General features: G+C 34.5%; 1 protein-coding gene across 1 annotated transcript; it reads right to left on the bottom strand.

Moving 5' to 3' along the window:
* Nucleotides 1-7,491: 7,491 nt before the first annotated feature.
* LOC113753880 (agamous-like MADS-box protein AGL27) lies at nucleotides 7,492-22,628 on the bottom strand. The gene is made up of 7 exons (XM_027298147.1): nucleotides 22,175-22,628; nucleotides 10,606-10,681; nucleotides 9,954-10,015; nucleotides 9,787-9,886; nucleotides 8,653-8,694; nucleotides 8,060-8,101; nucleotides 7,492-7,970 (listed from the first exon to the last, which is right to left on the bottom strand). The coding sequence occupies exons 1-7, from the start codon at nucleotides 22,357-22,359 to the stop codon at nucleotides 7,857-7,859; spliced, it is 621 nt and encodes a 206-aa protein (XP_027153948.1). The 5' UTR covers nucleotides 22,360-22,628; the 3' UTR covers nucleotides 7,492-7,856.
* Nucleotides 22,629-24,397: the final 1,769 nt, after the last annotated feature.

Below are 24,397 nucleotides of genomic sequence, written 5' to 3'. Positions count from 1 at the left end.
GAAAATAGATTAGCGCCCATGGCTCTGCTGCAACCACTCTTGCTGGCTATCACCAATAGGGATGTAATCGAGCCAAGTCAAGCTCGAGTATTGCTATACTCGAGCTCGACTCGACTCATATATACCTAAGCTCGAGCTCGACTCGAGCTCGACCGAGTACAAAAAATCGATACTTGAATATTGACTCGAGGAACTCGCTTTAAACTCGAGACTTGATTCGATAAGACTCGACCTTTAGTCAAGTCTTATCAAGTCGAGCCTAATAAAGCTTTTTGACTCGACTCGACTCGACCAATCTTCCCTTTTTTAGACATTTTTTCTTTTTAGGTCTTTTTACAATTATGTTATTACTTTTTTGCCATTATGAAATTTTATTATAAAGAAAAGTTTATTGTAAATTCTGTAAAACTTATACCCATAATGGTCAATTTATAATTATAATACATATATATTATTTAAATTATAAATATATTATTTAAATACCTCTGGCTCGACGAGTAGCTTGACAAGTCTCGAGCCTCAAACTATTGGCTCGAAACTCGACTCGAATGACAATCGAGTAGCTCGAGACTCGGTTGACCGAGCTACTCGCGAGCTACTCGATTATGGCTCGGCTCGCTTACATCCCTAATCACCAAGTACTAATTACCAACACTTTAGATAGAAAGCCACCGAACCAGCAAACCCCAGTGACCACTTAGAATTAGTACCGACTGTAAAATGTTTACCGAGCTGGACAATTACGGCTGAGGTTTAGTGTAATTGTGTTCAAATGTTTGGTGATCTTTTAGACAGGAAAGACGGATGCAGGAAAGGAAGCATAAATTAAAACGAATTTTATACGATCGAGTAACAAATTAATAGTTGCATAATCAACCAACACGAGCATAGGTATCAGCAGTAATCTGGTGGTTTCAGCTTTCTCTCCCTTTTTAAGGCGCATACCATATTATTTTGTTCCATCTTAAATTCATTTTCGGTTTTAGTTTAGCTGTAACTTCTTATTTTTCGGCTAATCCCAAGTTAACCACAAACCAAAGTCGAATAAAAAAACTTTTGAAACCATGCATGAACCCTTTACTTTGTGGTGTTCTCACTTTATTTGATCGCGACACATGATGTCGGCAGTTTCAGCCAAAATGATCATAGTTGGTTGCTAAGTCGCTCTCCGTAGAATCTTCAACGGGGAATTGAATGGACGGTTTTGGATACAAAATTATTTCAAATTCTTGGTGTGCTTAAATTGACTTTATTCGTAAAAAATTATTTTCTTGCACTACAAATAAGTTATTTAATTACCTTTTTAATTTTTTAACTATTTTTTATCACACATGCGTTATATCATAAAAAAAAAGTATTATCATAATTATTTTAAATAATATTTTAAATAAAATTCCAGAATTTCCTGTCCTGTTTGTGTATTTTACCCACAGTCAAGCCTTTTATGCTGTTCCAAGTTACTTCCACGGTTTTCAAAGTCAAGAAATGAAGTGGGCATGTCTCGGGATGTTTTCTAAGTTGTTCTTGTCGTGACAAAGACCTCCTTAAAAATTGAGTCGGTTTATTTATCATTTTATCTCATACTTCCTTACTGCTTACGCCAATTTTCATCTTACTCAGACTTGTTGCTTGATGACTTTTCTCACCAAAAAGAAGAGGGAAAAAAAAAAAAAAACTTGTTAATGGAGCGAGACAAGATTAACAGGGTGGGAATAAAGTACACGTGAAGAAGAAGAAGAAGAAGAAATTAAGAAGAGTTGTTACCTACTACGACGAAATCAATATACACTGAAATGCTCTCTAATTTTTATTTTTTGTTTTTCGAGCAGAATGCTCTTAAAGTTTAGTCATCCCTTTTTATGTATTGCCTTTTCTCATCCGTGAATTTGAAAGTTAGCAAGCACTTGAGTAGATCCGATATATGTAAATTATGTGGTCACACCATTTCATCAACTCACGAACTCAAGGTGTAACAAAATTTAGATCACATGATATAATATCCGGTTCACCTAAATTTTTGAAGGTTAACTTGTTATTGACTAGAGATTCAAGGGATAGCTTTAGGGGGCTTTCTTGAGGTTTCTGACACCTCAGCCCCGATGAAATGATCGAATTAGCCTTAAAGCTTACAAGATATCTTATGTGGGCTTAATGAATTAGACCACTAGTTAATCGAATTAATGGAAATAAACACAATTTAGAACTGCAAAAAAAAAAAATCTAACTTGCCATGAGATTTGTGATAATGTCACTTAGCACTTTTTAATTTTGAAAAATATCACTTGATTTCCCTATTTTTAACATTTTATAATATTACCAACCAATTTCAAAATATATTGTTAACAAAATTATTGGTGGTTAGAGAATATATTTTCATTCCAATATTGTTAGTTTCTTGTAAAGCATTTTAGATTCATAACAAATCTAGTTTATCTATTATTTTTTGAAAATTTAGCCTATATGAATTTTTAATTAGGAATTACAAGGTGTTAAAAAGATTGATATACCAATTGATAATTTTCCCACCAATTTAATTAGCCTATACAAGAAATATAATAAAATTTTGATATTCTAAATAATTTAGAAAACCATGAAAATTATCCGAGAATTTTACAATGAAGAAAATAAAATTTTGTGTGCTAAAAACACCTCAAATAAGTTTCTAAATATATAGTTAAGAGAGTACATATGTTTCAAGTTTTCAAGCCATAGATTTAGACAACACCTAAATCCCTAAATTCATCCACAAGCAATTTTTGAATAAAAAATAATAATTTTTGTCTTTAACAAAATCTCAAATGAGTTTGTAAACATAAACCTTTTGCCTTTTGTCCTTTTTTCCCCTAGTTTTCAAGCCATCAATTTAAACACAAAATTTTGCAATTTTTAAAAAATTCTACAAATTTTAAAAAACTCCTGAAATTGATCGAAAACATTTCACAATAAAGAAATGATCTTTTCTTTTGGGCTGAAAAGACTTTGAATACATTCTTAAAACTTTTTTTTTAATGCTAAAATACCTATTGTTATATTGTGTCCACTAAAATTACACATTTGTATAGTTTGTCTTTATTTTCAATATCTTATTACATGCTTTTAATTTTGATAAAAAAAAAGAAGATTAAAACAGCAAAGGGCACTTGTGAAATGAAAACATCTTCTTGTCTATCTAAAAATGAGTTTTAAAATTATTTTAAAATAGGCTGACAATGTGATAAAAAGTTAAAAGTAGGGGAGACAAGTAATAATCTTTAAATTTAAAAGGTACTAAGTGAAAACTGTTACAACTCTCGAGGACGGTTTATGAAATTATTCCTTATTCAATGGAAAATTTTTGAGTCTGAGCCTGATTCGATGTATGAATTAGTATAATCTTTATTCACCTCCAAATGAAAGTGACATACATTTGTATGTAAAGTGTTCTTACATTAGTAAGGCATTAAAATTCTTTATTTACAGTAGTACTGGGTTTGTTTGGATTGCGATTTATTTAGCAAAATATATTTGTTTATATTATCATTATAATTTTTAACATATTTTTTTATCTTTTAAATTATCTTTTTATCTCACATACATCACATCATAAAAAGTGCTACAGTAAAAATATCTCTAATAATTCACAATCCAAAAAGTGTTTATGTATCCCGATCAGCGAAGCGCTATGGTACGTAATAAAATGTTCCATTTTCGGGTCCCCATTTTGGGTTCCAAACGTCTCCAACTCAGAAAACAAACTATACTGCTAGTGTCATGATTTGTAACAAGTCATCCACGATTGCACACAGGTGGAAGTAGAGTTGTGGAGTAGCATATGGGAAAGCTGCGTTATAGCTTATAGGTTGTGGAATTTGATAGGACATCACTCCTGCAAGCAAAAGCGCTGTCTAAGTATGAACCACAAATTTAGCGGTGCAGCAGCTGCGTTTACTGAGCCAATCACAAGCACAAACAAAAGCAGGGGCTCGTGGAGGGTACCGGATACAGATGCCACCTGTCCCTCTCTCTTTGCTTGTTTGTGGACAGTCAGTCGGGTAAGAATTATCGTTTGGAATGCTATTTTTAAGAATTTCTGTAGAAAAATATATTATATTAATTTGGCATATATAAAATAAAAATAATTAAAAGCGTAAAAGTTTTCCATCAGAAAAATAATCTCTAAGTATGTGTCTGTGTAAGTTGGGGACATGACTTGACTTGACCCGCAATTATTACCGAACTCCAAATGATTTAGGATTCATTTGAATTAACTATTTTTTTTTGATATTTTTGAACTATTTTACTGTAACAATACATATAAAAAACTTTTTAATATAAATATTTTTATGATATTTTTTTATGTGCTTTTGAAATATTTTTAAAACTTACAAATTTTATGATTTTTTTTAAAAATTACCACTACCATCCCCTCATTTCTTCCTCCTCATCCCATTTTTTCTTCCCTTTCCCCGCCATTCCTCACAGCTCCTTTCTCCTCCCGAATCTGGTTGAGATCAGATCGAGATCTCTGATCACGACATCTAGGCCAAATCATAGTCTATGGTCGAGGCTAGATTTGGGAAGGAAGGAGAGGGGTGGGACGTGGTGAGAAAGAGGAGGGGAAGGGGAAGGTAGGAGGGGAGGAGGAAGAGTGAGGGAAAGGAAATAGGAGAAAAGAGGGGATGGTGGCGATGGTTAGGGATGCAAACGAGCCGAACTCGAGTCGAGCATTGGCTAATCGAGCCGAGCTTGAGTTAATTTTATGAAGCTCGAACTCGAGCTCGAGCTCGACGAGTTCAAAATATCAAGCTCGAACTCGAGCTTTAAAAAATAAAAATAATAATAATAATTATTTTATTTTTAAAAAATAAAAAATAATTTTTTTTAAAAAATGAATAAAACAATAATTTTTTTAATAAATAATAAAATATTAGGAATATATATGTAATTTTACTATTAAAATAAAAAATAAAAAATATATATATAATTGAGCTCGCGAGCGGCGAGTTTAATGTTTTTGAACTCGAGCTCGAGCTCGAGATCGACTTAATTAGCTCGAGCTCGATTCGAGCTCGATATTGACGGGCTCGAGTCGAGCTCGTATTCGAGCCGCTCGATTCGCGAAACACCCCTAGCGATGGTGAATAGGGATGGCGGTGGTGAGTGGCAGTGATAGACGGAAGAAGAAAATAGTGTAAATTTTATTTTTTATATATTTAGAGTTGTTTTTTATATATATTGTATAGACATATTATTAAAGTTATTTTTGATTGCATATTGGTATAACATTATATATGAGAAACATGTTTTTTAAAAAATGAAAATGGAGCCTTAAACTTTTGATAACACCCAAAAAAAAAAGAAAAAGAAAAAGAAAAAGGAAAACGAGCTGGCTGGTGCGCCTTCTGATCTATACGTCACTTCTTTCATTTCCCAACACCTAAAACCTAAAAAAAATTGCAGTAAAGGGTACGGGTAAACAGACTCATGAGAAAAAGCTGAGGGTTAAACACTCACTAACTCTTTTTGGCCTCCAAAAAAGTTTGAAAGGTGACTCTGTGCTACGTTGTCCAATGTCCACTGCCCAGCAAGCACATTACACCTATATCCGTCCTCTCTTTCTTAATTATAGTCCCTTGTACACTGCTACTATGAATATTATTATTTTTAAAGTTAGTTTTTCTAATGCTCGAGGTCAAACTCAATCCACGGCTTTAGGCAGGCTCCTCGTATTATAAATTAGCAGCGCTGCTATAAACTACTAGTCCAAAGAAAAGCGTAAATGTGGCGCGCCACCACCAAGTCTATGGAACAATAAAGCATCAATGATCAATGGAGTCGAGAGGCAAAGGCAACCGGTTTTACCGGCCAATGGCTGCTTCCTATCTTTCTGCAGTCAAATGGCAATGGGCGGCCGGAGCGCTGTGGAACATCCAACCTCTCTCTATCCGTATATTATTTTATAATTTAAAAGCTGTAAGTTTGTTCCACTGCCGCCATTTGTAACCGACTCTATCCTTTATTTGGACGCTGCCGATCGGCTTCATGTATGCGTCTAACGTAGTATTTTCCATTCCTCCTCCTTTTCCTTTTTTTGCCTTTTTTTTCTGCGTGAATTTTCATCCATTTCTGTATTTTCGCTAATGTTGTAGCATTATAATCCCATCCAAAAAAAAAAAACGCAAGTATATACACTGCATAGACTTCTTCTTTTTTTTTTTTTTTAACTTTTCTACCAACCTTGGATGATACACTTCTGATTTCAATTCTTTTAAGATACTTGCAAGGTTATATATTTGCCGGGTGGTCGCCGCTTCCTCTTGTTGCCTCTGTGGCCATCCCCAGCGGTGAGGCGGAGTAAGGAACGATGCTCGACAATGCAAGATATAGGGAGAAGCAAGATAATGATCGTTATTATTTTTTTCCTTTTGTTGGCTAAGAATAAATATGATTTTACGACTTTGTCAGCATTCTTGCTCATACAAATTTTCTTTCAAGCATGCCAAACCCCCCCCCCCCCCCCCCAAAAACACCAACCAAAAAAAAAAAGCCCTCATTTTGTTAGTGTCCGTGGCATTAAGTTGCAAATCCTCTGTTGCCATAGAATGGCTACGCTGCCTATTCTCAAGTCTTCCGTTTCCGGATTCGACTTGGAGAGGCTCAAGTACCTGGCTCGGCCGAAGTGGCCCTAGTCATGGTCATCAACCAAATTCACCATGCACCATATTTCAGTCTTTCCTTTTCTTCCTGTCTTTTCGCCAAATCAGAGTGTCTCCTTTGTGTCAATGATTTGCTAAATCTCAAGATATATGTTCTTCGTTGTTCCACAGCTCATATAACCTGCATATGATTCAGATTCTTTCCTTTCTGGGACGTTTACCTCTGATTCCTGTTGTACCACATAACTGAATATGTTTTCTGAGGTTCGAATTGCATAGCTGGCATTACATGGTCCACCGAAATTATGAAGATCGGTCCCTCCAATGATTTAGTTTCCTGTCTAGCATCCCATGTTCCTCCATCCTAAACCATTATGAATTCCATTCTTTTTCTGATATGATCACTCTCCCATTCCCATAACTCCTGATGCATGAAATATATATATATGTATATATATATTTTTTGGGTTTTTTTTCCTTGTGTTTGGGGGGGGGGGGGGGTTGTGGTTCGGTTAAAGCCGGTTTCCAGCTTGCTTGGTCCTTTCAACAGAACCCAATACTTCTATCTTCTTCAGTCCTTCCTCGACTGAAGTCAGTTCAAAAGACCGCAAGAGTACTTATGTGTATATTATTTATTAGGCTGCACTTGAGTAGCAGGGCAAGCACATTACAATTGTCTCGTATGGACAATGCTGCCATAACAAATTAGAAAAACGATTAGAAAAAGAAATGGTCACCCCATTTCCTTTTACCTTCTGCTAGAACTGGTTTCTCAATAACCAGCTTCGTTCCTTGTATTGGGAGTCGTCACTTGTTAGTGATAGTCTGATACTGAGCATAGTGTTGTGCAAAAACGTACTGGCAATGTAATTACATTACCAAATTTGTCTGTATGCCATTGAGGTGGTACAAGCAGTTTTAAGTATTTTTTAGTTAGAATACTCACCAATGACCAACTTGCAGGCAACCTGCTTTGCTTTAAGATTCATTCTCTTTTGCTTAATCAGAAACCTGGGTTAGCATGTGACAGAACAATGCAAGTGGAGAACGTACCCCACTTCAATCTCATGTTATGAAGCGGAGTGATGTCAGACGCAAAACCAAGTTATAAAAAGTTGCTTATGAAGAGTTGTATAGTAGGATCACATTGCCTTAACGGGTATATTTTCCCTTGGAGCACTCAGAAAGGCACAAACTGGCTTGTCTCACTATCTTCTACTCTTAAAGTAGTTCAAGCATAGCCTGTCGCTGCCCAGAAATCATTCCAACGTGTGTAAGGTCCCCAAATTCAAGGATCAAGTCATTCCTCTTCTCATTGGATGTACCTGCAGCTACCTGTAAGTTGTTTGCAATTTGCAAATAAAGTCATGAGTAAATGTCTATAAGAGCCATTTCTTTATAGTTTTAACAAGAAAATCTGTTACCTTATTTTGCAGAAGTTTGTTTTCTTCCCTCAGCATCTTTTCCTGCAGGTAGAGATGTGGAGGTAAGTAGGTTGACTGATTTTTAATATGCTATTATAATTGCAGTCAACTGTCTGTGTCCTTGAGTCCTCCACAAATTCCGTTGTGATGAAACTAGGCTATAATGGATAAATTGATTCAAGCTACTTATATAGTTATTGTTGCAAGTCCACAGAACATTCAAATGCTAGTACTATATATAGTTGTAGAGAAGAATTTCAGTGTTGCAAGAACTTTATTTCTAAGTCTAATCATACATCAGAAGATGCGTAGCAGATATATCTGTTAGGAACCTCTATATCTAAATACACGATAAATATAATATCAACCGCAGATCCAGCCCAGTGGAAAATTTTCCTTGACATGATGTTGATTGACATATAACTGTATCGGAGAAAGATAATCTTTCTCGTTTCATAGAATTTGATGAGGATTGAGAATATGCTATCTACTTTTGAGGGCATATATTCTTTATACACAAATTTCAGTAGTAAAAATGGAAATAGGAAAAATGTTTCTAAAAAAGTGTAAGGCTGCAGATTGCTTTGACATACCACTTCACTTAGACTGGTTATTGATTCCATCAGTAATCGTGTCTGCACGAAAATATCACATGAGGTAAAGTAATAAGAAACCCGAAATCATGAAAACCAGAAGTTGTTAAGAAACAAAAGATGAGAGTTACGGAATCAACAGAAGTGTGCTTGAATAGGGGAGGAACATTGAAAATTTGTCAGTCTCCTCCCAAATGATACATGGCTTATTCATCCTCTTGCAGAACTTTCACCATCTTACTTTTCTGGGCCTCTTTCTTTTTCCCGCTCTCTGTTAGTTGTTTGACTGCTTCTCATGTATGTTATAGTTACACCATTATATTCAAAAGTCTGATCTCATTTTAGATAACTAGTTTGTTAATTGTACAGTAAAGATAGAGGCAAGCTGATTAACAATTCATGCACTCGAAGATTCCAATCTACTGATCTCAGGAAAGATGCAAGACATGGTACTGTACCCAGATAGAGAAAATTGCTTTGTGGGCCTAATTTTTGGAAACAACAATAACCTTATAATTCTCATCAACCCACACTTGTCCAACCATCTACACATTAGCATGTCTAGTAAACCAGTTTAGGAATATTAACCTTGATGTAGCTGTCATTCTAGCTCTTTTCGCGCCATAACTATCATTAGTGTCACAACAAATATGGAACAAAGTACATTATTTTACTATGATGCGAAGAACCTTTTATTTCTTATTTGGTCATTTACCTTTTTAAGGATAAGGATGTCCCAAGACACCTTTATTCTACTAAAAGTCAAAGAAGAAATCTTTCTGCTATTAAAGTCAAAGATAGTAATTACCACATCTCATAGTGACTTTTTCTAGTTATGCAGGCTTAATCTCGAAATACTTCAATGTGCTAAATACAATTATACAAAGTAGCCATGTTAACTAATCATAAAAATTAGAGACACGGATCTATGAAATCCTTTTACTGAAACTATGTAACAGTGGAAGTGGAAACACAGATATGAAATCCTTTTACTGAAAATATCTGACAGTCGAAGTGGCAACACCAATACAAAGAATTATTCTCTCTACTGTCAGATTGCAGATTTGCACGAGTTCTTTCAATAAATAGCTTACACAGTTACACCTATTTTGAGAAAACTGGAGAAAAACATACCTTCCTAGATCTTGTTTGAATGAGTGCATCTTCAAGTTGTTCTTCCAATTGCACTAGTTCACTCAGGTTAAGGTGGTCAACATCTGGCTCCTCTAGATCCCTGTTGGAAAACAGAGACAACATTAGATTCTATAGTTGTCGAAGGAGATGAGGTATTATGTCAGTGCCTTTCAACTTTTTCCAGCAGCTTTCTGATTGTCACGACATTTCTGCCTTCAGGGTTACGTTTCTGAAACAGAAATGGAAATACTAGTAAATCAACTAGCATAAAAATATGTCCACCCAAGCAGAAACTAGACTATTCGGTAACACAAAGATGGAATTATATAAAGCAATCAGCATATGATCCGGAGGCTTCTACATTCCAAAACATTATGCTAAAAAACACACTTAAGCTTGGCAAATACTTAGACTCCTGATTGACATTAGTGATTTAGTGGGCGGTTGAGTGAAACAAATCCTTGCAGCTTATCTGTCCTACAATTGTAGGTAATAACTGAGATAACTGCAATGTATGTTTAGTGCTTGTAATTTCTTCTCCAATGTTATTAGGAGATTTAGATAGTGAAACATGCTCTATAAGCAGTTCAATGCTGTTTTAGATAGTGACATACGAGCCATAAGCGGTTCAATGCTAAATCCAAGTAGTCGAATGCTAAGATGTCATCATTTCATCACTTCCAATAACTCCTTTTACTTGCTCTAACCTCAATAAGCTACAAACTTACTGTTACCCTGCACCAGTGGTTGACAGGTCCAAAACAAGCCAACATTATGCTGCAAGTATTTTAAGCTCCATAAAGCACATCACAAACTTACCTCTACGCCGCTAATTCTTGCAGACCCGTCTTCTGCTTCTGCGTAGTTGCGATATCGTTGTAGGATCTTGGCCAAACTGAAAATAACAGCAACTTAGACATAGTAATTGAAGTGTTAAGAGTGTATATGAGTTTATATATGAGTAGCTGTTTCTGCTCCAAAGACAACGAAGATACATGACCGAGGTACAATAGCAAGTGACTGAAGCCTAGTCCCTCATTTATAGAGAAATGCTGTTTAGTAATGCTCTATGTTGGGAAAAATAACTGTGCTTCTCCAAGTGACCTATTCCAATATGCAAATTATATCTTTTGTAGAAGGCAACAAGTACTCCATCGGCACAATCTTTAGTAAACAGATATCCACGGCTTAACATGGAGTTGTTTATTGTACCTAATCTTAAAACGTCAATGTGTTATTTATTTATATTGGAATCATGTAGGTCATCCAAACTAACATTTTAGTATTCACTACTTATTTTTTAAGAATATGTACTCAATATAGCATTTGTCTTGAGTTTGATGCAGGAGAAAGGACAGTTATTTGTCTTACTACATTCGCAAGAAATAAGACATTGTTGTGCATATAGCTTTTCTACTAGAGTAGCTAACCCAAAGAGTTCCTACATTTGAAGATTTTGTCTTCCCTTGAGCTTCTATTTCAAAGACAATTAGATAGCCCTATTCAGGAGCGCTACAGACCAAGCAAGCTAAGGAAGTTTAGTCTTATTAGGTATATGCTAGCTCAAAAGAACCTTTGGAGAGGAATATTTAAAGTATGCAAAAAAATACAGTATTTTGATGTTGGCAGAAGCTTATGAAGGATTATGATCTGGATTTCTGATAAAGATTGGTTAGTGAGGAATGACCAACAAAAACCTTGCATACAGTTATGTCTAACTCAGCTAAAAGGAGGCAATTCCATTTAAACACATCAACTAAACATAAACCCAAAGTAGGAAGTTATTTTATTCTACAGTTATGCCTAACCAATACCCCAATGTCCTCAACATCTGTCTTGCTTATCCTACTCCTGACTTCTGGATTATCTTTTTGAAGTCAAAAGGCAAGCTGCCCAGCTTTCTTCTGCATATTCCCCTATTAGGCTACTGTCCCCATTAGGGATTTTCTCTTTGCTCTCTACAAACTAGGAACCCATAATATTACTATTTTGCCAATGCAATTTGTTAGAAGTTTGCAAAATGGATGAAATATGAGAAGATGTGTGTAACATTAAATGACAGATTCAAGATAAAACGGTATCAGCATATCCAAGATGGAAATAAGAAAACTCTACGGAATTTAGTCAAGCAAAAGAAGATCTTGTAGATAGATAAAAATGATGGGATAGGTTGGTGTTGATGAAATCTGATTTTGCAGGGTCAAAAAGCTCAAATTACACTATTAGAAAATCTTCAGACTCCCCAAAGGAGCTCAAGGCCTAATATTTTGTATTATCAAATTTTGATGTCATTTAGCTGATTATCATCAATACCCACAAGCGAAGCAACAAAAAGAGAATTTTGATTTTCACTCTGTATCATTTGTCTAAGCATACTCCTAATCTTGTGGATTTTTCTCCTTGTTCTTATCCTAGTACCCCATTAAATTGAGTTATCATTGTTTTTCACTTCATCCTTCTTACATCTCGTGATAACACATCCAATAGTTATTGTCCTAAACTAAGTTTCTTTACATACTACACTTCTCTTTCTTTCTCATAAGGACCAGGAAGAGAATACCAGTAGATTAGTATTTACCAATGTATCTATAATACCATAACAAGACACAGATTATGTTTAACCTTTGACCTCAAGTTTCATACACTAGCCTTATTACTTTACTTGAGGTTAATTAGACTCTGCGAAAAGTTGGTAATCTCTTTAAATTTTGATTTTTGTGATCTTCATTGATGTCTAGAGGATTTTTTTATAATTCGGTTTAGCAATTTTGTAAATGAATATCATGTATTTGGTTTGCTTTAGAAAGGTTTCAATCAAATTAAGGTTTTTGAAATAAAAAATAGGGTGTGTTATAATGAATTTTAACTTGTTCATATGCAATCAAAACTTGAACTGACTACATTTCCTAACACAAAATGTGTGTGTGTGTGTGTGTGTTTTTTTTTAATTTATTTATTTACGAAAGCTCAACTTCCATTTAGTCCATTTGAGAAGCTACACGCACAATTTCCAATCTTAGAGATTCAATAATTATTACAATGTTAGTCAACAATGATGTTACAACTTAGTTTTATACAAGTTAACGGATAATACTTTAGTCCCAGCAGAAGTTGTGTTCTATGGTTCATCTTAAGCTTTGTGCTGCTACTTGTGTGAACTTCAAATTTAATACTTTGGCTAAGAAGGGAAAAAGAAATACTAAATCTTCATTTAGAGATTATCAGATCCAAACTAAGTTGGCTCTCGGACATGAAAAAAATCTGAACATTCTAGGAAACAAACTAGAATTTCAACCAAAAATCCTTAAATAGTTTAGGGGAAAACATTTAATTTAACTATCATAAGGGTATTTATCTTAAATATTCTAAGGAAAAACATTTAATTTAACCATCACAAGAGTATTGGTTAATGCATTTTTGTACCCCATACCAAGTGCATAAAATTAGCGTATTTGTGCTTTCCCCCTTCCTCTTTCCCCTTCTTTGTATCCCGATTTTGCTTGAAGAGTATGAAAGAAGTTAATCCAATAAGCTGATTTGGTTTCAGCGACTTGTAGACTGTTAACATCAAAAGATTTTTAATAATTGATGATACTAAAAGTATCTCATTAGTTAAGTCAAAACTAAAAAATTTGAATTTGACCATTATTATATCTTCAAATGCAAGGGAAAATCATCTAGGGATAACAGATCCTACAGATTATCCAAGCATAAATGTATATGAAGATGTTCACTACATGTTGGTGAAATCCTCGTAGATCTCTCCCATTACAATATTGTATCAAAATGATTGGACAGCTCAACTTCATCAAATAAAAACGTTAGTTGTAACTTATAGATAGTTTGAGAAAAGTTCTGATGACCTTTACGGTTTAATTAATGATGATACTGATATTTTGCATTCAAGAAGCTTTGAAGCAATAACAAATACCATATGAAGACCTTTCCAGCTAAGGTAGCTTCATAATTGGAAGTCTACAACTTAGTCATGGTTCAAGTATACTCCAAATGTCAAAAGATTAGCAAGTGCAACTGCACTACAACCTTCATCATGCTCATCACCGTGACATAATCCAATGCTGTCAAAGAAATCTGATATGCCAAGTTGTAAGAAAAGAATGAACAAGGACTAATGGTAGTCAAATGCATAGTCAACCACTCCATCAAAGGCTTCCTTGGGCAACAACATCATTAACAATACAAGATTAAATTTTAATAGGTAGGCTCAAATATAAACAATTGCAGGACATATATATCTTCAGGATTCATGAATAATGCATTTCAAGATAATTGTATACCATAAGTATTGCAAAAAAAAAAATAATGTGTAAATTTAATGCCTTGCAGATAATTTGGCAGTAAGCGTAGCTACTTAGTACATTTTGTGCTGGTTAGTTCATCTCATTCCAACTACCAAATGAATATTGTGCCAAGGCACAAAAAGAGGCAAGGTCATAATTTGAGGAGGAAAAAAACCAAAACTTAAGGTGTCAAAATTGTGTTGTCTCTCACTACGTGAGCATTGTTGAGAAAAGGATATTCTACAGCCATTTGAGACCTAAACGTGTCTCTAATAAGCAAACTCATAAAAAAGTTTGTATTTCTAGACATTTTGTCAATTTCAAATATCAAGGTTGATAATAAAATATCACAGGGGTTTATTTTAGCATGTTAAAAAGGAAAAGCCCTAAGTTGGGGTTCTTGACTCAACATAAATTTTTAGTTAATCATGCACATGGAAGCCTTATGACATGAGGAGCTCATTAGTAGATATTGGAGAATTTGATGTCAATTGTGCCTTGAAATAGTGAGAAACAATTAAGGAAGTGCAAAAACTTGAAATAGTTAGAAGCAATAGAAGTGCAAAAACTTTGGAGAATTTTGATACTATTGATATGAATTTTCCTTGTTTTGAAGAAAATTCTAGTCCAAGGATGCGTTTGATATAATTGAAATCTGAAATCTAAAGTCTGAATATGTCAAGTTATTGAATTGTTAAATACTAAATTTGATATATTTGAGTGTATATCACATTAAATGATAAGTGAATAGTTTATTACTTATGTTGGAACAAGATTTACATAGAAATTTCAGTGCCACTTAATTAAATCAAATGTTCTTTTTTTGTCATCAATATACGTCTGAACATGTTAAGATCTGAACCCATTAAATTTAAACACTGAATTGAATTATTAAACAGTGCTCAAGATTCACATGATTTGGTTGAAAAATTGTGAATGGTGGTAGATCTACTGTTTCTTTAGTTTAGAGCTAATTGTATCTAGTGAGATTCACTTTCGAATTGAGGTGGAAGAGGGAGTCACAGGTGCTACTGTATCAAAATTGATAGTTGAATTGTGGTGCTCAAGCACTAGAATAGGAGTTCTTGCAACCGCTAGGCATGCTTATATGAAGAAAGTGATTGAAACTCCATAGCAAAGTCTATTAAGGTTGAGGGTGCAATTAACAAAATGGTTACAAGTATACACTTTTTTGTAAGTTCATGTAATACACTTAGTAGTTGAAGGCCCCTAGTATAGAACCTCAAGTGGTCTCCAATTTGCTCTAGTTTTGTTTTATTCGAAAAATGTGTTTATTAGGACTATCAAACATATAACAGATTTTTTTCCGTATATTAAAATTAGAACACATCACAATGAATTAACTAAGAACTTGTTTATTCTTTTTTTTTTAATTTAAATCTCTTCACACCAATCCTCTTTTTTTTTTTTTTTGAAAACTTTTCATGTGTTTGTTCCTCTTAAAATAATATTAATATTATGACTAGACCTTGTGGAGAAAACCTTCCTTGAAAGGCCCCACTAGTTCTTGTAGCATAAATGTTGCTTCTTGTCATGTCTGCATCGAATCAAATCAATGTATAAGTTGAGAGATATCTGATGTAATTTTTCAAATGTCCTTGTAACCCAACCTTTAGTTATAACAAAGCATCATAGATTAACACATTTATAGGTTAGTTGAACTTAACCAATACTATCACAAAATTTGCCTAATTTTGAATGAAAATTCAAATCTCAAGATTTAAAGGGATATGCCACTTGAGCAATGATTTACCTACTTTAGTTCAAAGAAGCTTTTAGCACAAGTACTTAGAAAACATCACACTTGATTTAGATGGACTTGTTGGGCTCAAACTTTTTGTTGAACCAGAGTTCCTTTTCTAAAAAGTCTGTCTTACATCTACAGTATAGGATAAGATAGATTAGATTAGGCCTCTTTAGGCACCCCTCCCTCTAGAATATGATAGATTAGGTTATAAGAATGTTATCGTTGCAAAAAAAGAAAAAAAATACATCTGCAAGTACCTTTAGTCAAGCTCGGTCAAAACTTGACTCGAGCTTGATCAACATTGAGTTCGAGTCAAGTTTGAACCAACCAAGTCGAGCTCCAGCACAGAGAAATTCAATTCGTTAGCTCACGAGCCGCTCAATTTTATATATATATATAATTTTTCATTTTAATAGTAAAAATTATATATATTCCTAATATTTTATTATTTGTTAAGAAAAATTTATTATTTTATTTATTTTTTAAAAAATAAAATAATTATTTTTATTTTTTTAAGCTCTAGTAGGCTTGAACTCGAGCTCGACTCCACTCAAATTTGTTGTCCAACTCACGCTTGAGCTTTACAATTGAGAGTGTGTTGAGGTCGAATTCGAGCTCGAGATTGGTAAAATGGAATAGAGACTCGACTCGATTAGGCCAAAACCCGATTTGATTAGGATAAATCTCGACTCAATTTGACTCTACTTAACTCGTTTGCAGCTCTATTAAAAATAAAGCAAAAACTTAACATAGAAAAGAAATATTAGGCAAATAATCTAGACTTTCATGCATAAACAGCTTAGACGGCACAAACACATCTAGTTGCATTAAATTTGGATCTTTATTTTAACTTTAGATGTAGACAAATGGTTGTGTTAACTACTTTTTGATTGCAATACCTGAAATTAAAAAATGATGTTTATAGATAACTATTTGAATTGCTATATTTATATTCGCATCTTCAAGTTTAAGAACCAACCTAAATTGTTTTATGAGTTGATTTTCTTTCCCAAAAAAAATAATTTGAATATACAAATATTACAAGACTTGTGTGATTTTTTTTATTGTCTTTAAACCTATCCAAAAAAGTACCTTAATACTCTAAGTCTCTAATAAGGTATTTATACTTTTTTGCTTACCACTAAGGAAGTGGCCCTTATGTATGGCATGATTGTCCAAGATACTTATATGCGATCAAGGTGGTATTCGTTCCCTCTACCTATTATTTCTCAAATTTTTCCTTATTTCCGAGAACCATAATAGACATGTCAAGAAAAAACGTTATTCTCTATAATAGTAGTTTTCATTTGTTTGTAAGGGCACACAATCATGTTATTCTCTATCATTATTTTATGCATATTCTTTGCTACAAAAATTAGATGGATATGACTATTTAACTCATCAAATAGCCAATGTAATTAGGCATCTTTTCTTCTACAAGTGAAATGTAGCATGTCAAATATTTTATTAATGAGCAAATTGGGCAAAATGTCACTAAACTATTAAGTTGCATCGGTTTTGATCACTAAACTAATTTGTTAGCCAAAAATATCACTGAACTAGTAAATTTATAACATTTAGGTGATTCTGTCTAATAATATTGTTAAAGGGAGACGAAAACACACTTTTCAGGGGCAATTTCATCTGTACAGCTTTTTGTGTGTTATAGAAGGAACAATAGCGTGCAACTTCCATAAAAATGTCACCACCACCCTTTTGTGGCAAGGCGGAGGAGGAAGAAGAGGAAAAAGCTATGACTGGTGGAATTGTCTCGACTACCTACGTCCAAAACCACCTCGAATGTATCCCCTATACTTAGAATTATACGCTCCATTACCCCTCATTGAACTCTTAGGTGAAATTGTGGAGGCAGTGGCCGCTCAACCTATCACCATTGCTACCCCACCTATCACCATTGCATAAGCCTTGTATCCATTTGCCGACTACGATTCCTTGTATGCATATTTGAACACAATTATCCTCAAATATTTGTCTACTTGTCCAAAGTAAGACCAATTAATCAGTCCAGCAACTAACTTCAAATTCTTAAGTGAATAAATCAATATCAACTTCTAGTCACAAAAGTCCCTTGCCAGAAAGGTGGAAAGCTTTAATCTTTAACTATCCCTTGAAGTCAAACTTGAAGATCAAGTTTAGAGAGTCAAAGAATCAAGTTTGAGCTAAATAGATCCGGTAGACTGGGGAATTCCGCAGCTGCAGTGTGGATTGTGGTGTTTGCAGTTTGGACTTCAAGGCCAAATATGCATTTGACAATACTTGGAGGTTTACGGGAGGTGTGGAAGGAAGACTAGGTGGTGAAGGTGAGAGAGGACTAGAAATTGGTGGAAAGTTAGGGTCCTATATGGGGTTTGAGGTTAGGGAAGAAGGTAAATCCCGATGACCATCGTGGTGGTGGATCTAAGGTTTCAAGTTGTATCATCATTTGAAATTGAGAAAATTTGGTCTAAGTTTGTCAATTAAAAGTTCCACCCACCATTGTTTCTTCTATAGCACACAAAAAGCTATGTAGAAGAAATTGCCCCTAAAAAGTTTGTTTCCGTCTTTCTTAATGGAATATTTAGACAGAATAACCTAAATGTCGCAAATTTACTAGTTCAATAACATTTTTTGCTAACAAATTAGTTTAGAGATCAAAAGCGGTACAACCTAATAGTTTGGTGACATTTCGCCAATGTGCTCTTTATTAATTGAAATATACATAGGATATGTATAATGTAAGATATAGGTATGAATAATTCAATCCTTATTAGCAGATGAACATCTATCTCTTGAAATTGAAAAGCCAAATACAATAATTTGGTTCAATACAAGTGGGATTATAACGTGACTCCAACTATAAAAAACAATAGAATACTATATCCTAGTTCCTAGTTTGCAATAGCATTTTGATTATTTGATTGAAGATTTCGAACAAAAACAATAACAAAAGAAAAGCACTAGAGACATCGTCTTCAATTTCAATGACATTTTTGTGTTTTTGGTCTTTAAACCTTTGTTGTACAATCGATTGCATATGGTAAAAGTTTATAAGAACCCAATGGAAACATACCATTTCCTGATCTTTCAACAAATAAAATATCCTTTTGTGCATGGCAAATTCAACCACTTGTAATAAGATTTCAAGATTCCATTCATAAATTTAGGGTGATTGACTTTGATCTAAAGTTTTCATGATGATGATTTTGAACTTCCTCTTTTGCCTTCATAAAGACAACTAATCAAATTTAAGCGTTACTAAGGCAATGCAAAGAAGTATAAGATCTCTTTTAGGAAGTTTGGAAAGGCTAATCCAATGCAAAATAAGTGCATTTTTTGGTCTCCCTAAGACAAAGGGTAAAGAATTCTCAAGGGAAGTGTGCTATGAGAAAACAAAAGAATAAAAATGCGGGTTCCCATTTACCCTTCAGATGGCTTTATCTCTAGAGAAGTGGAAGGTTCCTTTCCCAAGTTTTCTTGGTCATTGATATGACTTGTTCTTCATAAAGCTGATCTAGTTCTGTGAATGCTTGCCTCTACTAGATGTGTGGATTTAACTTTTTCCATAAGATAGTTCAAAAAGTCATTTCAAGCTAAGTTGGCTAGTGAAAAAATTCACCTGTTATTGAACCATCTTACTTTTGGAAAATGACAACTATTTGAGATTGAGGTTGCTAATTACTTTGTTCTATGATGTGAAAAGTTCTTCATGTTTGCTTCATGAACCAGTGTTGCCAAGGATATCAATCAACATGGATGTAAGAGCTTTGGAAATTTTTTTCTTTTGAGGAAGCAAAGGATATGCATATCGCTAATCTACCATAAATCTCGAGACTTCTAAATTTAGTTTCTACATTTTCTCTCTCTATTTGCTTTCTATATCATGCAATGGACTAAGTCTTGGCACTGCTAAATGTAGTTTGATCAAAAGGAGCCACTTTTAAAATCATTTCTTGAACTACAGAGGGACAGTTTGATTCATGTTCAAAACTTGGAATCGCAATTGGAATCATATACAAGGTTCCATTTCGAGTTTAAACACGAGTAAAATTCCTACAAGTACTGTTTCATAAAATTTTGGTTGGGATAGGAATTAAAAGATATTTTCCTTTCTGCATTAGTTAACATGCATTCGCAATTGCACCACCACCGGTGGCATCTCAACCTTACAACCGCCACTAATTCACCTCTAAATTGAAAAATACATATGGGAAATAACACTCAGTAACCTTCTAAAGTTAATTTGAATTCCTGAAAATCACTAGAATAACCAAAAGGGGGGTCTTTAAGGGCAAACTATCGTTATTTCTCTTTTTACTAACTCTTGAGAGCCATTAAGAAGTAGCGAATCCTCAAATCATGAATGGGCAAGGAATTACCACATAAATTCTTTCCAATGACCATGAGTTTTTTTTTTTTCAATAGGTGATTTAATTGTTCCAAAATAAGGCGATAGAGAAGATGTAGGGGCTATTGGCATGGGAAGAGAGACCTGAGAAGGATGAACTAAAGAAAGAGAAGTTTAGGGACAAAAAGGAAAGAGATGAGTACTAGGAGAGAGAGAGCAATTTTATTTTTTAGTATCACTCAAAATTAAATATGATAATTAGCCAAATCCTCCCAATTGGTCAGGATTGAGGATTTCTAAATTTTAAGATATGATTTCGACACATTGGAATCCACACCATTTGACACCCAAAAACCCTCTTACCAAATGCCTCCTAAATTGTCTCCCTCTCCACCTAGGCAAATTGAGTAACTTCATTTGCTCATGCAGACAATCCATATCAAACCACTTCACATGAATCGGGATATGAAAATCACTTATGATGTTGAATTCAAAAGTCCCATTCCCCAGCTTCGTAAACTATGGATTAAGAATATGGGGTTTATGAGAATTGCTAACTATATGATTACCAAGTGTCATATTCTCCACTTTCTAAAATACAAAATACTAGGATACTCCACAAGTTGGGATAAACTTTTGTGCGTTATGTGTCAGTTGATGCTGCTAAATAAGGCATTGTAACAAACAAAAGAAATCAAATGATTCAAAAGAATCATGCTATATTGGCATGCTCTCACCATGATGGCGTTATTCATTGGTGCTCAATAGTGTTAATGTGGCTAAGAAGAATTCTTAGACTGTAAATGATAACTAAGGTTCACAAATGCCTTATCCCCAGTCAAACCATCCAACAAATCAATCCATCTCACACCAGCATGCACACGAGTAATTTAGGTTCGGGTCCATTTAGCACATTCAACTGAAAATGAATTCTGCCAAAGCTCAGCATGGCAAGGTGGTAAGCATTGCGTTTGAGGAAAACTCTTTGCCATTTGGTTGTCCTATGCGAGATAGGCGAGGCTGAATGGTTAAGATGGTACATCAGGCCAAGACACATCCAAATGAGCAGTACCCCTAACTTGAAATGGGAAACACGTGACAAGTGTCACATGCGAAATCAATCCTTTTATCTTACACCAAAGCCATCCATCCGGACCACTAATGCTGTAATGCAGGATGGAACACCACGTGGGACAAGTTTGACTTGGGTTGAACATCCTATTTAATTAATGCGTAATGACAGACTGTATCGCACGCAGTGAAGCTTTATCTTTTCCCAACATAATATGAGTAATCAGGCAAGTAGTGAAACAAGATAAAGGCAGCAGCTACTTTTTGCCAACAGCCTACGCGTAAGCAGTATTCACAAGAAAGACAGCAGGCAGTTCGTGCCCCTTTCCCATTTTGTTGCCCATACCAGGAAACCAGTAGTTAACCATAAATAGAAAGCATGATGTATGCGAAAAAGAAAAAAGAAAAGACGACACGTACTCTCTTTCTGCGGCACCTCTATACCATCCCTGCACAATGATCCCCTAACCAATAAAAGAGACGCCTTTTCATAGTTTCTGGAGTTCTAATAGTGGTTTTTGTTTTTTCTTTTGCGGCTTTTTCTCTCCCCCCCCCCCCCTCTCCAACAAACAGAAATTATATCGCACATGATTTTTTATTTTTGGTTTTAAAAATAAAAATCGTAACTAGGACCAAGTCCTCAGGTGATAACCGTAGCAATAAAACATCACGCAATAGTGATTGATTGAACTTTGAAGGAAACAAACGTTGCAATAAAATTACATTTTCAAAACCCAGGCCGACTAACACAAATTTAAAGAAAAATAAACTGCGGGAGAGAAAGCACTGGAACGAATAATAAGAGACGAAACAAGATCTGGACACAAGACAAGGAAGGTCGGTTAGGAGAAAACATGCATATTGTGTGAGGTGGAGGGTGGAGAAAAGGGAGAGAAAGGGAACCTGTTGGTGCTGCAGAAGTCGTAGAGCTTGCCGCGACCAGAGAAGATGAGGACAGCAACATCCACGTCGCAGAGAACGGAAAGTTCCTTGGCTTTCTTCATCAGTCCGCTTCTCCGCTTGGAAAACGTGACTTGCCTGCTGTTCTTGTCCTCGATTTTCTTAATCTCCACCTTCCTCCGCCCCATCCTTAATTCCTTCGTCGGTACCCCGCTCCCCCCAAAAAGAAAAAAAAAAGGTACGAACTGGGAGATAAGAAAAAACAGATCGTTGGTTCTGGTTTTTGCCCTAATTCTCCGAGATTCGGAATTTGAACCTGTATTCGTTTCTACCTAGCTGTGAGTGAGTGGTATATGTACAGAGGAGAAGGAATGAGAATTTCATAAAGACGGCAGTCGAAGGATTCCTACGCCAGAATTATTATTTTACTGTAGGGCCTGGGGATCCAGTTATCGCTGAGAGCCACATATCACATATCATACTACCATATTACGGTATACGCAGTTACGCACATATATATGTATCTCCTCCCCGTCTCTCCATCATATTTATGCAAACGCCGTAGCTCGGACGGTCAAATTGGTGCCCGTTATTCAATTTTTTTTTTTAAGTAAATTACTTTTTACCCCTCCATATTTTGATGTTTCATCGCGTATCTCTTTCTAGTTTAAAAACTTATATATAACCCCTTCATGATTTGGATTGAAATGTCACCATTAGTTTTTTTTGTTAAAATTTAACGGCTAATAGTAAAAAAGTCAAAATTAAACTAATAATTTGATAAATTCATCCTTTTACTGCCTTTTCTCTTTTTTCATTTTTCCTTTTCTTTCTCTCTCTTTTTTTCCTTTTTGGAGAGAGAATAAATGATTTTGAAAACCTATACTTTGGTCTAAAAAATCTGAATTTTGTTCAAATAAAAAGGAGATGGAAGGGGAATTAAAAAATAAATAACAAACCAAAAAAGAGATAGAAGGAGACTACAAAACAAATAAATAAGAAACAAAAAATTCCAAATCTTTCTTGACTATTATTATCATTACAGGTTCTTAAACAAAATTTTTAATGGTATTTTTTTAGTTCTTATTTATCTATTTTTATTTCAATTTCTTCTTGTGTATATTTGGAGGGAAAAAAAGATATAATGAATGAGTAAATTTGTCAATTTATTAGTTGATTTTGACTTTTTACTACTGACTATTAGTTTCAACCAAAAAAAAAGCTAGCAGTGTTATTTTAATACAAAGCACGAGAGAGTTATATATATATATATATATATTTAACTCATAAGAGCGTTATGTGATGAAGTAGTATAGAGTAAAAGTTAGTTTATCCCAAAAAATAGTTACTGCTATCCTATTACTAGTTGCTAGAGTACTATTTCCCCTCTCCCATTTTGATAGTTCTAGTTCTTTTTTCATACAGTTTAAGAAAAAGTAATTAGTTTTGTTGAAAAAATAAATTTAAATTGCTATATTTCTAAAATACCCTTACATTAAATAAAGTATAACTTTATATTAATTATTCATAGAAACTTGAATTGATAGTTTATGAGAATTTCAATTGATGATAAAGAAAGAATAAATCCTTATTTTACATTAAATGGGATAGGTTATATTCAATAATAATTTATATTAAATAAGGTAATTTATACTAATAACAATCTACATTGAATAAGAATATTTTAGAAAAATTAAAAAATAATTATATTTTTAATTAAAAAATAGACTATAATTTAGAAAGACGAAAAAAAAAATAGGACTGCCAAATGCGGACGGAGGAGTAGAACAAATACCTGTGGACTTCCTCCGAATGGGTGTTTTGCCACGTGGAGTGTGATCTGTAAACAAAGGGATGGCGGCTGCTGGTAGTGGAAGAGTGCTGACGCTGCCTGGAACCGGTGTCAATCCAGTCCAACGTAGGTCACCGGTCACCATATTCCTGGACTATAACACGTCTGTGCCCGCTCAACGATGCTGATGCTTTGTGTTTATTAATAAATCACTTCCAAATCATGGATTACGGATCTATTGCCAATCATAAGAAAACTTCCTGCCGCTCTTGTCTTCTTTTTTTTTTTCCTTTTTTGCCCTTTTTGAGTATATGTGCCTTGGAATCTGTCAATGCCCTTCCCCACCAAAAAAGTTATTTTTACTTGCTTAATTCAAGCCTGATGATCTTAATCACCACAAATTACACCACCAAAAGAGTTTGTTTAAGCCTAAT

The sequence above is a fragment of the Coffea eugenioides genome, chromosome 11, assembly GCF_003713205.1.
Source record: "Coffea eugenioides isolate CCC68of chromosome 11, Ceug_1.0, whole genome shotgun sequence".
Taxonomy (NCBI): domain Eukaryota; kingdom Viridiplantae; phylum Streptophyta; class Magnoliopsida; order Gentianales; family Rubiaceae; genus Coffea; species Coffea eugenioides.
This window is presented reverse-complemented; position numbering and strand designations above follow the sequence as displayed.